Source organism: Tamandua tetradactyla, chromosome 2 (genome assembly GCF_023851605.1).
Source record: "Tamandua tetradactyla isolate mTamTet1 chromosome 2, mTamTet1.pri, whole genome shotgun sequence".
In the NCBI taxonomy this organism is placed as follows: Eukaryota; Metazoa; Chordata; class Mammalia; order Pilosa; family Myrmecophagidae; genus Tamandua; species Tamandua tetradactyla.
This window is the reverse complement of record NC_135328.1, coordinates 3325837-3341162: the sequence shown is the minus strand read 5'-3', so window position 1 is coordinate 3341162 and position 15326 is coordinate 3325837. Positions and strand designations below refer to the sequence as shown.

Sequence of the window (15326 nt, the reverse complement as noted above, 5' to 3'; positions counted from 1 at the left end):
GCATGAGAAGAACAAAGGAATGTCAGTATTACAGGGTGTTGAAAAAAGATTGTCATTCACATTTTAAAACTTTTGACTAGTGCATTTCCTAATTTAACTTATATGGACAGTTTAATTGAACACCATAAGTACATGGAACTTTGAACAAAATCATTTTGTACAAATTTTTAATATATTTTAACATTTGTTCCTGCTATTTTTTTCCTATATCCTTTGCCACTCCCTATCATTGATCACTAGTATTTCAATCTACTCAATTTATTTTAACATTTGTTCTCCCTATTATTTGTTTATTTTTTATCTATGATTTTTACTCATCTGCCCATACCATAGGTAAAAGGAGCATCAGACACAATCTGATTTTGTAGGTTTGTCCAGGTTAGTGTGATGCCTGATAAACCCCAGAGTGATATGAACAGTGAATAAAGAAGTATTTGCAAAGTCCCTTTGTTGGAATGGTCAGGAAGGGGGAAAATTCAACTTCCCCATTTGGAGAATTCCTGATATTCTCACAAGCAGTGGGACAACCAAATCAATAGGCCAAGCCCTCAATTTTGGTGTTTGTTCATATGAAACTTATCCCCGCAAGGATAGGGTAAGCCTACTTAAAATTAGACCTAAGAGTCACCCCCAGAGAACCTCTTTTGTTGCTCAGATGTGGCCTCTCCATCTCTCAGCCAACATGGGCAAGCAAACTCACTGCCCTCCCCGTCTCTATGTGGGTCATAACTCCCAGGGGTGAAAACCTCCCTGGCAACGTGGGACAAAAATCGTAGAATGAGCTGGAACTCAGCATCAAGGGATTGAGAAAACCTTCTCAACTGAAAGGGGGAAGAGAGAAATGAGACAAAACGAAGTGTCAGTAGCTGAGAGATTTCAGAGTTGAGAGGTTATTCTTAGGCATTATATAGATACCCCTTTTTAGTTTAAGGTGTATTTAAGAGGCTAGAGGGAAGTGCCTGAAGCTGTAGAGCTGTGTTCCAGTAGCCATGTTTCTTGAGGATGATTGTATAATGATATAGCTTTCACAATGTGACTATGTGATTGTGGAAACCTTGTGTCTGACGCTCCTTTTACCTATGGTATGGGCAGATGAGTAAAAAATATGGATAAAATATAAACAAATAATAGGGAGAACAAAACGTTAAAATAAATTGAGTAGAAATACTAGTGATCAATGACAGGGATCAATGAATAATGCAGAAAGTACATAGAATGTGTTCTAGTTTGAAAGCTGCCAGAATGCTACATACCAGAAACAGAATGGTTTTTAAAAGGGGAATTTATTGTCACAAGTTTACACATTCTAAGGCCATGAAAATGTCCAAATTAAAGCAAGGCTATAGAAATGTCCAATATAAGTCATCCAGGGAAAGACACCTTGGTTCAAGAAGGCCGATGAAGTTCAGGGTTTCTCTCTCAATTGGAAAGGCATGTGGTGAACATGGACATCTGCTAGCTTTCTCTCCAAGCTTCTTGTTTCATGAAGCTTCCCCAGGGGTGTTTTCCTTCTTCATCTCCGAAGGTCTCTGACTATGTGGTCTCTAAAGCTTTTCTCAAAATGGTTTCCTCTTAAAGGGTTCCAGTAAGCAACCCAACCTTGAACAGGTGGAGACATATCTCCATGGAAACCATCTAATCAAAAGTTATCACCCACAATTGGGTGTGTCATATCTCCATGGGAACAATCAAAAGGCTCCCATCCAGCAATACTGAATGAGGATTAAAGGACATGGCTTTTCTGGAATCCACAACAGATTCAAACCAGCACATAATGCAATACAAATTTTGTAAAAGAATGAAAACACACTCATGTATTATGTATGCACAAATAACATTTTAATATACTTTATGTGATTGTGAGCATAAATATGAAGTTGATTGTCATTATTTGTGGACTGTTACTGTGTCTAGAGTTGCTATAAATGTGGAGGAAGTACAAACATCAGAGATAAAATACATTACAAAAGTCACATTTATACAAATTTTGTATGTGTTGAATATGAAGCTAATCCAAGAAACAAAACAAATTATATTTCTTGTGGAATTTGCTTCTATAGGAAAACTTTTTTTCTGTGTATCAAATTGACAGGGTTTCTTCCCAATATGAATTTTATGGCATTTAATAAAATGCTGTACACTTAAAAGATTTATTCTCAATTATTTGATGCACAGTAAGGTATGACATATCAGAAAACACTGAATACAATTTTGATATTTATTATCTTTAACAACCATAGCCTCCCTCCACCCCCTAATGTGGGACATGACTCCCAGAGGTATAAATCTCCCTGGCAACGTGGAGCAGGAATCCCAGGGATAAGTTAGGACCTGGCATCATGAGACTGAGAAAGCCTTCTTGACCAAAAGGGCAAAGAGAGAAATGAGATAAAATAGTTTCAGTGGCTGAAAGATTTCAGAGTCAAGAGATTATCCTGGAGATTATTCTTATGCATTATATAGATATCTTTTTAGTTCATGGTGTATTGGAGTGGGTGGAGGGAAGTACCTGAAACTGTTGAACTGTATTTCAGTAGCCTTGATTCTTGAAGATGATTGTATAGCCATATAGCTTTTACAATGCAGCCATGTGACTATGAAACCCTTCTGTCTGATAATTCCTTTATCCATGGTATGGGCAGATGAGTGAAAAAATAAGGAAAAGTAAGTAAATAATAGGGGGCAATAAAGGGTAAAAAAAAATTGGGTAGATTGAAATACTGGTGGCCAATGAGGTATGGGTAAGGGGTACAGCATGTACGAGTTTTTTCTTTTTTCTTTTTCTGGAGTGAAGCAAATGTTCTAAAAATGATTCTGGTGATGAACACACAACTATGTGATAATATTGTGAATCACTGATTGTATACTTTGGATAGACTGTATGGGGCATGAAGATATTTCAATAAAATATTTAAAAAAATAAAAAATCATAGGGCTTCTGTGGAATAATTTACAATTGCTTCTGACTTGTGTGAAAAGACTTTCTCACTTTAAGAAAGCAGACATTAAGGAAATACATGCTTTTACTCATGGATAAATAAGGAGGGATACTGAAAACTGATTTTTGGATGAAGGCATTCCCATGTTCAGCACATTTATTTTGTCTTTCTCTTGTAGAAATCTTCCGATGACTTCCAAATGAAGGGATTTCTAGTCACTGCTATTATAGGTTTGCCCTCCAATATGAGTGATGTGTAACAAGATTTGACCTGGTGGTTATTTTCCCTCTCATGTGTGAATTTACTAACAGTCAGGGAGTTGACTTCTCACTAAAAAATTTCCTACCATCACTGTATTCATAAGGCTTATCTCCAGCATGTATTCTCTGGGATGTAATGAAGTGTGCTTTGTGGAGTGAAGGGTGATCCACATAGTAGAAACCTAACACAACTCTTCACAATGAATTATCTGATGTATAATTAAAAGTTTATTTGAATAAATTCCCTTCGTAAAAACCAAAAAAAAAAAAAAGTTGGTTTGAGAGAAGAATTCAGAATTCTCTGAATTCACAGTTTGATATCCTTTTTTGGAAAACTAATTTAAAATAAATTTCTTTACAAAAATGTAAAATGTAAAACCATTTAAAAATACTTTGCTGTAAATACAAATGAACTGTGTTGGTGTACTGCTGGTATTAAATGATATGGCTACCGACACTACTTTCCTTAGTAAAGTCTATATCACACATGGTTCCAGTGTATACTGATTCTAGAGTTCTACTTATGATTTAGCTTTCCCATACCATCCATAGTTTTCCATCATTCATTCCTCAGCTTTCAAGTACCCCTTGAGATGCAAGGAGGCCCACAAAAGAAAGTCTTCCCTTCTATAGATTGAGCACTGTATGGCAAAAAAGCACAGTTGTTTTTTTTTTACGTGGGAATGTAGCATTCTAATTTTAAAAATGTGCCTGAGAATAGAAAGGCTGAGCATCACTATTCTAGTAATTGTGCTACTCTCATTTTCCAAAATTCTTATTTTCAAACCCCTGGACTCTCAGACCAGTTCCCATTAACTTCATTTCTTTTAAGTATCCAAAGGTCAAAAAAAAAAAAAAAAAAAAAAAACACACAGAGGACTAAAGAAGAAGACCTCTGAGAAGCTCTTCCATTTGCTAATGTTTGGTAGCTACCCTAATAAAATTTGACTCCACTATAGGTAACTTTCTCTTAGGTATGTAAAGTTTTTAATAAAAGGGTGAATGCTTTAAGACTTTTAGCAGCAAAAATTGGACAGCAAAAACTGGAAATAAAATAATGTGGCAATTCAAATTATTACATTTTCATTTTTAAGTCAGCGATTTTGGAAAGTTTCAGTAATTTCAAAATTGTTGTTGGCTCCAGATTCCTTTCATAGGAACAGATAGCTCAGTGAATTGAAAACTTCTCCTAATGTCAGAGTAGGTGATACAGACTAATACTGGCTCTAAGAACTAGAAAAGGTGAAAGAAAATATTAAACACATCTAACTTTTTGAAAACTTGCGAGTGCTACCAAGGCAGTAATACACTGCAGGAATAAGACTGGGGACAAGACATAACCTCTGGAATTTAGGGTGTTTGTTAATTTCAGGTATTTGCCCAATTCTTAAAACAACAATCTTCCCAGAAAGGCTGAAGACAGCTTTTAACAAATTCATAAGTCTAGGTGGACAAAAACTAGAGTTCAGGTCTCCCAAAGGACCTGGAAAACCTCCCAAACTCCAAATGGCATCTCCCAGGAATAAGAGTGAAAAAACAAACAAAACAGGCAAGACTTCAAAAGACATGAAGTCCAGGTTCAAATAAGCTCAACACATGATTAGATGAAGGCTATCAGTGGTTGTCAGTGTTCCTAGCCTAGCTGCCTGCAAGACACAAAGGCAAATCCTTTCTGGAAGAAGATAGCGCTCAGACCTAGTCACCTCTACAGTGTTTATTATATAGTGTCTGACAGATGATTAACAAAATTACCAGTATATGAAGACAAGACATGACCAAAACCAAAAAGAAACAAGAAATAATAGAAAAATGTCAACAGGTGATCTAGATAATTGGGTTATGCCTTGAAAAGCAGAGAAAGACAATGTAGCAGATGCATTATTCGAATATAAAATAGCCAGAAATTTCCAAAATTGCACAAAAACACCAAGTCACAGATTTAAAAAGCACTACAACCCCCAAGCAGGATAAATACACAGAAAATCACACCTAGGTTTATCATTACAGAACTGTTGCAAACCAAAGACAGAGATAAATTTTAAAGGTGTCAGAGGAAAAAAATCAGCAAATCACACTCATATATTCAACAATTAGAATGATGCCTCACTTTTCAAGAAACAAAAAGGAAGGCAGACTATAATGAAATATCTTCAAAATGATGATAGAAAAAAAACTACCAACTTAGAATTGTATTTTCAGTGAAAATATCTTTCAAAAATTAAGGCAAAATAAAGAGATTCTCCAACAAACAAGAGACAGGGCATGTGTCATCAGCAAAGTTGAACTATCAGAAATACTAAAAATTGTTCTTCAGTTAGAAGAGAAATGATTCTAGAGGGAAACTTAGAGGACAGAAAAGAATACAAAGCAATGAATACAAAGTAATAAGGTTGAGCCTTGAACAACAACACTGCCTGTTTAAACCACATTTTGAATTCAAATGAATGGCATCAATACCATATAAGCCAAGGGGAGAATAAATACAGTTAACATTCTAACTCTTTGCTTTGTCCAAGATGTGTTATGAGTAATAATTTATATTAGCCTTTAAAAAGTGAAGTATGCATACTGTAATCTCTAGGATAACCACTAAAAGAACAAAAAATGTATAACTAGTACCGAGTAGAAGGATAAACAGCAAAATAAGAAAATACAGAAAGGGGAAAAATTAACAAACTGTACAAATAATAACAAACAGTAAATGAGATATAAAAACAAATATATCAGCAATTGTATTAAGTATAAACATAATTTGCAATTAAAAGACAAAGATTGTCAGGCTAGATAAAAACAATGCCCAACTGTATGCTGCTTACAAAAGGTCATAGTGAAAAGAATTTAGGAAGGCTGAAAATAAATGGAAAAAGGCATATGGAAACACTTTTAACAATAAATGTGATATGCCTGTATTAATACCTAACAGTAAATATTAAGGCAAAAAACACCACTAGTGAGAAAAGGGACATTTCATAATGATAAAGTTTCACTAACTGAGACCAATATAAAAAGTCTATATTTGAAGGTATGTTAAAACAACTGCTCAAATTATAAAAATCAAAAATTGGTAGAGCTAAAGGAGAGAGAAGTTCTCAATTATGCTGGAAAAGTATAAAACCCCTCTTTCAATTTCTGATAGAATAAAAGGCAAAAATGTCAATAACAGAGGATCTGAAACACACAAATAAATAGGATTAATTTGTAGGAATTGAAAAGAAGAAATACCCTTCTACATGTTTAACTATATATCTAAGAAATAAACTAAATGCAAGACAATATGTTCCAGAGTAATCTAGCATATAATGTATAAAATGTGTTAATTACATAGATTTTGGAATGCATTATCTAAATCAGTCTCCTTTTTTCCAAACAGAAACTGGTAAGAAAGTGCAGATTTCTGTGGACCAGGCTGAGGATCCAAAGTGCTGTTATCTAGACCTATTCTCTGTAGCTCAGTTCAATAATTTTAGGGCCAGTTCTAAGGTAACAGGTAGTTTATGGGCTGCCGCATACATAATCACTTTAAGGATGCAAGCTGGGAGCATTTTTATACCTGTTGGTTGTGAGACAACATACTGGTTACCTAAAAATCCCAACGAATATTCAGGTAAGACTGTGGTTCTAATTTGCCAAAGTCAAATTTTAAGTTCAAAATGGTCATTATCCAAGTGTCCATACATCAATAGATACTATATTCAATAAATAAAGACTCCCCCCTCCCACAATAAAAAAGGGGGGGAAAAACACACAAGCAGTTCTTTAGAGTCCTTTCTTTGTGTCTTTAGTATTAATTTTCACAAAAACTCCTGGCTGCCTCTCACCACAGACCTGAATTGCCTATACTTTTATCTTGATTTCAGGCTCCTCAAGGTGCTCAGACAATAAAAAGTTTCCTCATCCCTCTACTTATGATGAAATTTCTTTGGTCAATATTGAATAGTTTTACCCAGTGGTGTGAAAAACTTAACAGCTCTGGATTTATAGTCACTTATCCCACAAAAGTGAAACAAGAAACACTGCCACTCATCTCCTTACATATTGACTTAGGCTATTTTCATCGTCTGGGCATTCCCAGTACCTGCCAGGTAAGCAAACATGGCCATTACAAGCTGTTTAAACACTCTCTCCAAAATGTCTCCCCATATGTGTTACTAGACATCAGCTATGCGATCCAGATTCTCCGACTTGACTAAAGAGAGGAGAGCTGGTCTTGCCAGCCTGCCTCTCAGTCAAGCAGCAGGTCTCATATCTTTGTACCCTCACACCATGAGTGTGGCCTTGGGCGTTCTACTTCCTCGGTATCCGATTTCTGGTGTATACTGAGTTGTGGCTTCCAGTTTAAGGTTTTCCCAAAGTCAGTACATTTATAGGGTTTCTGTTTCGCATGAATTTTCTGGTGTTTAATAAGATTTGGTCTTATCGTGAAGGCCTTCCCACATTCTGCACATACATACGGTTTCTCTCCTGTGTGAATTCGGTGATGCTCATGCAGTTGCGACTTCTTAATGAAGGCCTTCCCACAGTCACCGCATTCATAGGGTTTCTCTCCAGTGTGGATTCTCCGATGTCTATTCAGATGTGACTTCTGAATGAAGGACTTCCCGCATTCAGTACAAATATACGGTTTCTCTCCCGTATGAATCCTCTGATGCATAATTAGTGTTGATTTCCTTGCAAAGGCTTTCCCACAGTCGCTGCACTCATAATGTCTTTCTCCAGTATGAGACTGCTGATGTATATGGAGGCCTGACTTGCGAGTGAAGGCTTTTCCACAGTCACTGCATTTATAGGGTTTCTCTCCAGTGTGAATTTTCTGGTGTGTGAAGAGATTTGATCTGTCAGTGAAAGCCTTCCCACATTCAGGGCAAATGTAGGGTTTCTCCCCTGTGTGAATTTGCTGATGCACATGAAGTTGTGATTTCTTAGTGAAGGATTTCCCACAATTGCTACATTCATAAGGTTTCTCCCCCGTATGAATTCTCTCATGTGTAACAAAATGTGACTTGTGAAAGAAGGCCTTCCCACATTCAGTACAAACATAGGGTTTCTCTCCTCTATGAATTCTCTGGTGCATACTTAGTGTTGATTTCTGAATGAATGCTTTCCCACATTCACTACATTCATACAGTCTCTCTCCAGTATGGCATTTCTGATGTATCCGGAGCCGTGACTTCCAGGTGAACGATTTTCCACAGTCACTACATTTATAGGGTTTCTCTCCAGTATGAATTTTTTGGTGCTTGATGAGATTTGACCTGTCAGTAAAGGCCTTCCCACATTCAGTACATATATAGGGTCTCTCTCCAGTATGAATTTTCTGGTGTATAATAAGATTTGTCTTGTGGGTGAAGACTTTCCCACATTCTGAACATATAAAGGGATTCTCTCCTGTGTGAATTCGCTGATGCACATGGAGTTGTGACTTCTTAATAAAGGATTTCCCACAGTCATTGCATTCATAAGGTTTCTCTCCAGTATGAATTCTCTCATGTGTAATAAAATGTGACTTTCGGATAAAGGCCTTCCCACATTCTGTACATACATAGGGCTTTTCCCCTGTATGAATTTTCTGATGCATACTTAATGTTGATTTCCTTGTGAAGGCTTTTCCACATTCACTACATTGAAAGTGCTTCTGTCCAGCATGACTTTTCTGATGTAAACCCAGGCTGGAATTCTGAGAGAAGTTTTTTCCACACTCATTGTATTCATAGGGTTTATCTCCACTTTGAATTCTCTGACATCTGAGCAAATCTGACTTCTGGATAGAGGTTTTCCCATATTCACTGCATTTATATTGTTCCTCCTCAGTATGCATATTCTGATCATCTGACTTAAGGGAAAAGTCTTTACCATATTGAGTGGACATACACGATTTCTCTCCTATATAAACTCTCTGATGTGCACCAACTTGAGGTTTCTGAATAACTGTCTCGCATTTGCTACATTCACAGTGTTTTTCTTCAGTATAAATGCATTGCTTTGCAAAGAGGCATGACTTCTGGGTGAAAACATTTACATACTCAGAAAGCAAATAGATTTTCTCCCCAGTATGAATCTTCTGATGTTGAATGAGAGCTTGTTTATGACCCATAAGTTCCCTAAGGTGATTACATTCACAGGCATTCATTTCAGCATTAGAATTCATATGAATGAAAATATTACCATGTCTGATAATCTCATTAAGATTTTCTGGTGCATTGTTTCTATTATGATTCTGTATGTTTATAATGGGCTTCAGACTCTTTCCAAATGATTCACAGTTATGGATTCTTTTACTTGAAGGGACAAGGTGTGTGTTAACATGAACTATTTTTCCAGTTTCACTGTAGTCATAGTCCTTCTCATTAGCTATGGTTTTCTTGTTGATGAAGGCAACATGTCTTAAAGGTTTCTTCTGGTTTTCTTCATATCCCTCTGTCTGCTCATCATCTGGCCACAATTCTTCTAAAATGGAATACAGTGAGTCACTGCTTGTGAAAAGATGAACTCTCTCAGACTGAAAAGAAACTTCTCCAGAAATTTCCTGCTGTGAAGTCTCAAATCCAATATTCCCATCTACAAAAGAAAGAAAAGATGAAACTGAAACAAAGAAAAGTTAGCAGAAGAAGAAAGAAGGAATAATACAGAGTTGATTCAGGGTGAACACAGAGAAATGGGAGAGGCTACATATAAATACAGTAATAAATACAGATACATATATACACATACATAAATGCAATAACATTTAGATAGGTAAAACAATAAGATACAATTTTAAAATGAAGACTAATATTGCTTTTACACTAATAAACAGCATTTAGATGTGTTAGCCATTGTTCTCAGTTTTATATTAATTATTTTAAATATCATCACAACTCTTTGCTATTGGTCATATTATTTCCACTATTTTACAGAGGAGGAAACTGAGTCACAAAAGGGTTAAATAATTTTTCAAAATCAAATGTTTAGGAATTAGAGAAGAAGGGGTTCAACCCAAGCAAATCAGGCCCACCTATGTAGTAGAACTACACGGGAAAGTGTCAGAGAATGAAGTGACAAATTCTATGGCTTAAAAGAAGTCTTTCTGAGTCTAAATCCTTATTATCTCTCATCCCTAAATCCTCACAGGTCTCCCTGCTTTCTCTTTTCCCTCTTAACCACTGTGGCCCAAATATTAATTTATTTATGTCCACAGTAAAATGATTATAGCCTCAGTCATCTCCATTTGGACACAAACAGTAATTGAATATCTTTCATTTAATGACTTATCCCTGGTTTTGGGTCACGGAGAGGCATGCATCTAACAGAAAGCACATAACAGGAAAAAGAGCCAACCACCTGAAGCAGAGACTGAAAGCTGCCGAAATCAGTCCCTTTCCTTTATAGCACATGGCTTCCTCTGGTTTTCAGCCTCACGTGCCAAGTAACAAATTTCTCACCAACCAAATGGGAGAAAAAAAATCTATCTGTTGCTCCTAGGTCAAGAAGTGGGTGTGTTTCCTCCCACATTCTCTTCCCACCAGCTAAAGGGCAGACTTGGCAGCATGCAGTAATAGGTAGCTGGTAGTGCCCTAGGGCAGGAGTCTGCAAACCAGGGCAAATCTGAGCCTCCGCTCAAAATCTAACAATGGCTGTTACATTTTTAACATGAAAAAAAATCAAAAGAATACTTCAGGACATGTGAAAATGATGTGAAATTAAAATTTCAGTGTCCACAAAATTTTTTTGGAACATAATAAAACACCCATTTGTCAATGTATTGTCTATGGCTGGGAATTAAGAGGATGCAGGCATCTAAATGGTACAAAAGAATGAATCGGATGAGAAAATGGATCAGAGGGAAAAGCCAAAATCCATAATAGAACCTGATAAAATTTTAAAGGTGAATGATATTTCTAATGGGAGGAGAGTAATAATTCTAACTATTGTCATATTGAGATGGAGTAGGTCATCTAAGACACAGTCAACATGGAAATTAGACCACTGGTGAAACAAAGGGGTTGAAATGTCAATACAGGTATCATAATAGGAAAAATAAGGTTAAGTCTTCAAATAGAAAGATCTATATGAAGAGATTAGAGAACAGAAAACAGGGTCCATAGTGGTACCTTGGTTATGGGGGGAAAAAGGGGAGAAAGAAAGGCTTATACAGTAAAATAAAATAAAAGCAAATCAAGAAGAAAATGACATGGTATATGAAAAAAATACAATCAATGCAAACTAGGGTTTCTGGTGAACAATGACACTGCAATATGCTTCCATTAACGGTAACAAAGGCAACTTAGAAAAAAAAAGAAAATAACAGAGAAACACAATTTTGAATTAGAAAAAAATACAAACAAAGCAGTTCACAGAAAGAATATTCACCAGGAAAATGTTTTGTAGTCATCAGGCAGAAAAAGGATGGTTGAATGAATCTCTTGGCTATACCACAAAAGTGCCATGGGTATTTTCCCTATAACCATGGGGATCAGGATGTTTGTAATGACAGAGGCACAGGCAGCAAAGGCCTTTTGTAGGGTCCATGTGAGCAATCTGCTTTGAGGAGTTTCACACGGTACAGTGCATGCTACACTGGAACTGCTCTTCCCCCGCGTGAGCACAGGGTATCAGTCATTCCTGAGTGCTCTATCCAATGGGGGCCAATGGCTAGTTCAGACACACAAGCAACGATCACAGGGTAAGAATCGTTTTCCCAAGTCTATCATCAGTCACAGTTTATGGTGAAATCAAGACACATGATTCAGTCTGAGACAAACAGAGAGATCCAGGTGAATTATATGAGCCAGAGCCCTAATCCCATCTCTAGTCCCTAAATGCCAATTATACTTCAGGTTGACTAAATATATTATAGAGGCTCAGAGGACTCAGCAATATACCCCAAGTCAAAGCAGCAGCTCAAAATGCTCACCAGCAGTTAAGAGAGTCAGCCAGCAAGCCAAAGCAAGAGAAGAAAAGCCCATGGGGTGATGGCCATTGTCTAGACATCCTGCTCACAGTTTCAACTGTTTTGAAGCCACCTGTAGATAAGAAATACATTCCCCCAAATTTCATGCAGAAGTCAAGAATGATGCAACACACTCATCGAGAGGGTATGAGAAGGTTTATTATTCACACTATGAGAATTTGGGGGGAGAGCAGGGTGGTTCACAAGCAGCTCTGAAAATGGCTTGAGGAACAGGGAGAAGAGACTGACTTGAGGGTTTTATGGTGGTAGGGGGTGCAGTTGAACTGAGGGTTCCCACATATGGTTTGAACCTCCCACTGGCACCAAGGAAGAAGCACCAAGGCTTCCTTATCAGCTTCCAAGATATGGCGGGGAACAGAAGGGAAATTGGGAAAGATGAGGCTGAAGAGCCATTAGCAGTCAAGTATCAAAAATGAAGTCAGACTCGCTTACAAGATGCATGTGGGATATTCAAAATATTTTGTTATTAGAGCAATCCAAATTAAAACAATAATTAGAAATTAAAGCCCATTACATTAGCCAAATTATTGGAAATCTGGATAACATGAGGTATCAGCAGGAATGCACAGAAACCAATACCCTTATGCCATAAGGAGATTGTAGAATGACACTGCCAATCTAGAAAGGATTTATACTTAGTCAAGTTAAATACTGCTGTACCCAAGGACAGAGCAACCCTGCTATTTTTCCCTGAGAAATTCTCACTTCCCACTAGAACAATTAATGAAAAATATCACTGTAGTAGCTGAGAAGCTGTACAAGTGAAATGCTATGCAGCAGTTAGAAGCAATACATGAAACACACTGTATGTGGACCAAGCTAGTGCAATATGAACTAATTTTAGTGGAAAAAAATAAACTTGTAGGATACTTAGCACGGTTCCACTTCTATAAATTAAAAATACCAACAGCTTAGCTTTTACAAAATACACCCCAAATTCAAGGATAGGGAGCAAACCTATGCAACTATATTTGAACAGTTGCCTATGGGCAGGATTAAAGGGCATGTGGAGGAGCGCATGGGTGATTCAGTGGTAGAATGCTCATCTGCCATGTAGGAAACTATGTACCCCCCCCAAAGAAAAGGTCAATTGTGAAAATAAAAGGGTATGTGGAACAGGGACAAAAAACTAAAAAATAAGAAATAAAAGAGGGCCTTAAACAAATTGATGACGATGATATACTACAGACTGAGAGCTGCAATTAACTCAATCTTCTGCACCCAAGGTTTTTTTAAAATATTAAAATAAATAAGTTAGTTAGAAAGAACAAATTGATATTTTGTTACACTAGCCAAAACAGAAGAAAATGTCAAGAAACACAAATACTAATCAAATACAGCAAAACCTTGCCTGCCCCCAAATGCAGGTAATAATACCCTCAAAGCCAACAGTTGGAGGAGAGACATTGGGAGATGTCGAGTTTGGGGGGACTAAAACTAAGGTCTGCTCCAGATGTCGATTCTAAGGCACCGGGAGGAAAGAGAGAAAATGAAAATGAACCAGCAGGAGCAGGTGTGTGGCCTACAGTAATTCTGAAAGTAGGCAGATCTATAAGTATCTAAATGTATAAGAAAATGACCGAAGGCCTTGGTGGCAGTAAAAAGAATAAAAATGCTAGGGAAAGGGAGTAAAAGCATTAAAGGATCTTAGACAATGCAGGGTGAAGTGATCCTTGGTAACAGAAATTGTACAGTATACCCTCCTCCTAAACAGTCAGGCAAAGAAGACAACTGACATTTAGGAAAGGGTCTTTAGGAGCAGTGGCATTCAGATAGTTGAACAGCCCATATCAACTGTACTCAAGCGATTCTAAAAGTTTAGAACATATAAGAAATAAGTTTTCTTAGTAGCATGTCGAAGTGGTCAGCAGCTCCCAGGAAAGTGGCAGTTCAATGGCATGATCTCTCGTGCCCTTGGCTCCCTACTCACCTGGACGGCTCGGAGAAGTTGAGATGTCACTGCCCAACATACATGGCTCCTCTCCTTGACCCAAGTTGAAGACGACTTCTGGCTTGGGAACTTGATATCCTACCAACAGAAAATGAAGGAGGATTTGGTTCCAGAGGCTATATTATGAAGTATTCCATTTGCTTTTCAGAAAAGTTCACTGGAAAATGTTACATTCTTAATGCCCAAAGGGATTATTAAGAACAAGGGACAAAATAATGAAAAAAAAACCATTACACACTTCAGATGTCCAGCAGTCTTTGGAATTAACAAATACCTCAGAAATCCCACAGCTTTTAGAAATTCCAGTGAGAAAGAAAATATACTGAATTAGGTACACCCTATGATACCCAGCAGAGCTGTGCTTACCCACAGAGATCAAGTTGAAATAGTTTTCCAGCATCACATCCCTGTATAGGCATTTCTGAGCAAGGTCCAACTGCTGCCACTCCTCCCTGCTGAAGTCTATGGTTACATCCCTGAGAGACACCGATCCCTGTAAACACAAATTTCCATTCAAGGTAGGGTCAGGATTGAGGAGAGGAGCAAGATGTGTGGAAATTTACTTTTTTTAATTTTTAACATGTTATAACAGGTTCTTACTAAACATCTATTTTATAAATTATATTTTGAAGGAAAAAGAAATCTCGCTAAAAATATTACACCATTCCTCTGCAGTGTGATAATGTTCTGGTCTTTGTTTGCTTCTTGTTAGTCTGTTTACTCTCCCTTCCCCCCGTAAACTCTAATCTACTTTAGGCTCTGTGACTTTACTATTTCTAGATATCTTTTAGTTACCATCATACAAAATCTGTCTTTAATACCAAGCCTAATGTTTTCAAGGTTCATTCAAGCTGCAGTTTGTCTCAGAACATCATTCCTTCTTGTGGCCAAACAATTCTCTATTATGCATATACATCTTCTTTAACCATTCATTTGTTGATGGACCCTTACGTACACCTTTCAGTTACTGTGAATAACGCTGCTACGTACGCCAGTGCGCAAGTACTGTTTGAGACCCTGTTTTAACTTTCTTTGGTTATATACCTAGAAGTGGAATTGCCAGGCCATATGATAATTTTATATTTCACTTTCGGAGGAACTGCCAGATTGCTGCCATTTTTAACATTCCCACCGACAATGCACCACAGTTGCAATTTCTAGGCATCCTCTCCAACACCTGTTACTTTGTTTTTATTTTTTTTAATAATAGCCATCCTTGTAAGTGGCAA

At 37.2% G+C, this 15326-nt stretch overlaps 1 protein-coding gene across 6 annotated transcripts in view; it reads right to left on the bottom strand.

The window, feature by feature from the left end:
* Positions 1-1163: 1163 nt before the first annotated feature.
* The window catches only part of ZNF484 (zinc finger protein 484), a 33558-nt gene continuing 19395 nt past the window's right edge, over positions 1164-15326 (bottom strand). For all 6 annotated transcript variants that reach the window (XM_077138939.1, XM_077138947.1, XM_077138977.1 and 3 more), the window contains 3 exons: positions 14464-14590; positions 14077-14175; positions 1164-9754 (listed from right to left, as the gene is read on the bottom strand). In XM_077138939.1, coding sequence (XP_076995054.1) covers positions 7440-9754; positions 14077-14175; positions 14464-14590 — 2541 coding nt within the window. In that variant the 3' untranslated portion in view covers positions 1164-7439. The remainder of the gene's footprint in view (positions 9755-14076; positions 14176-14463; positions 14591-15326) is intronic.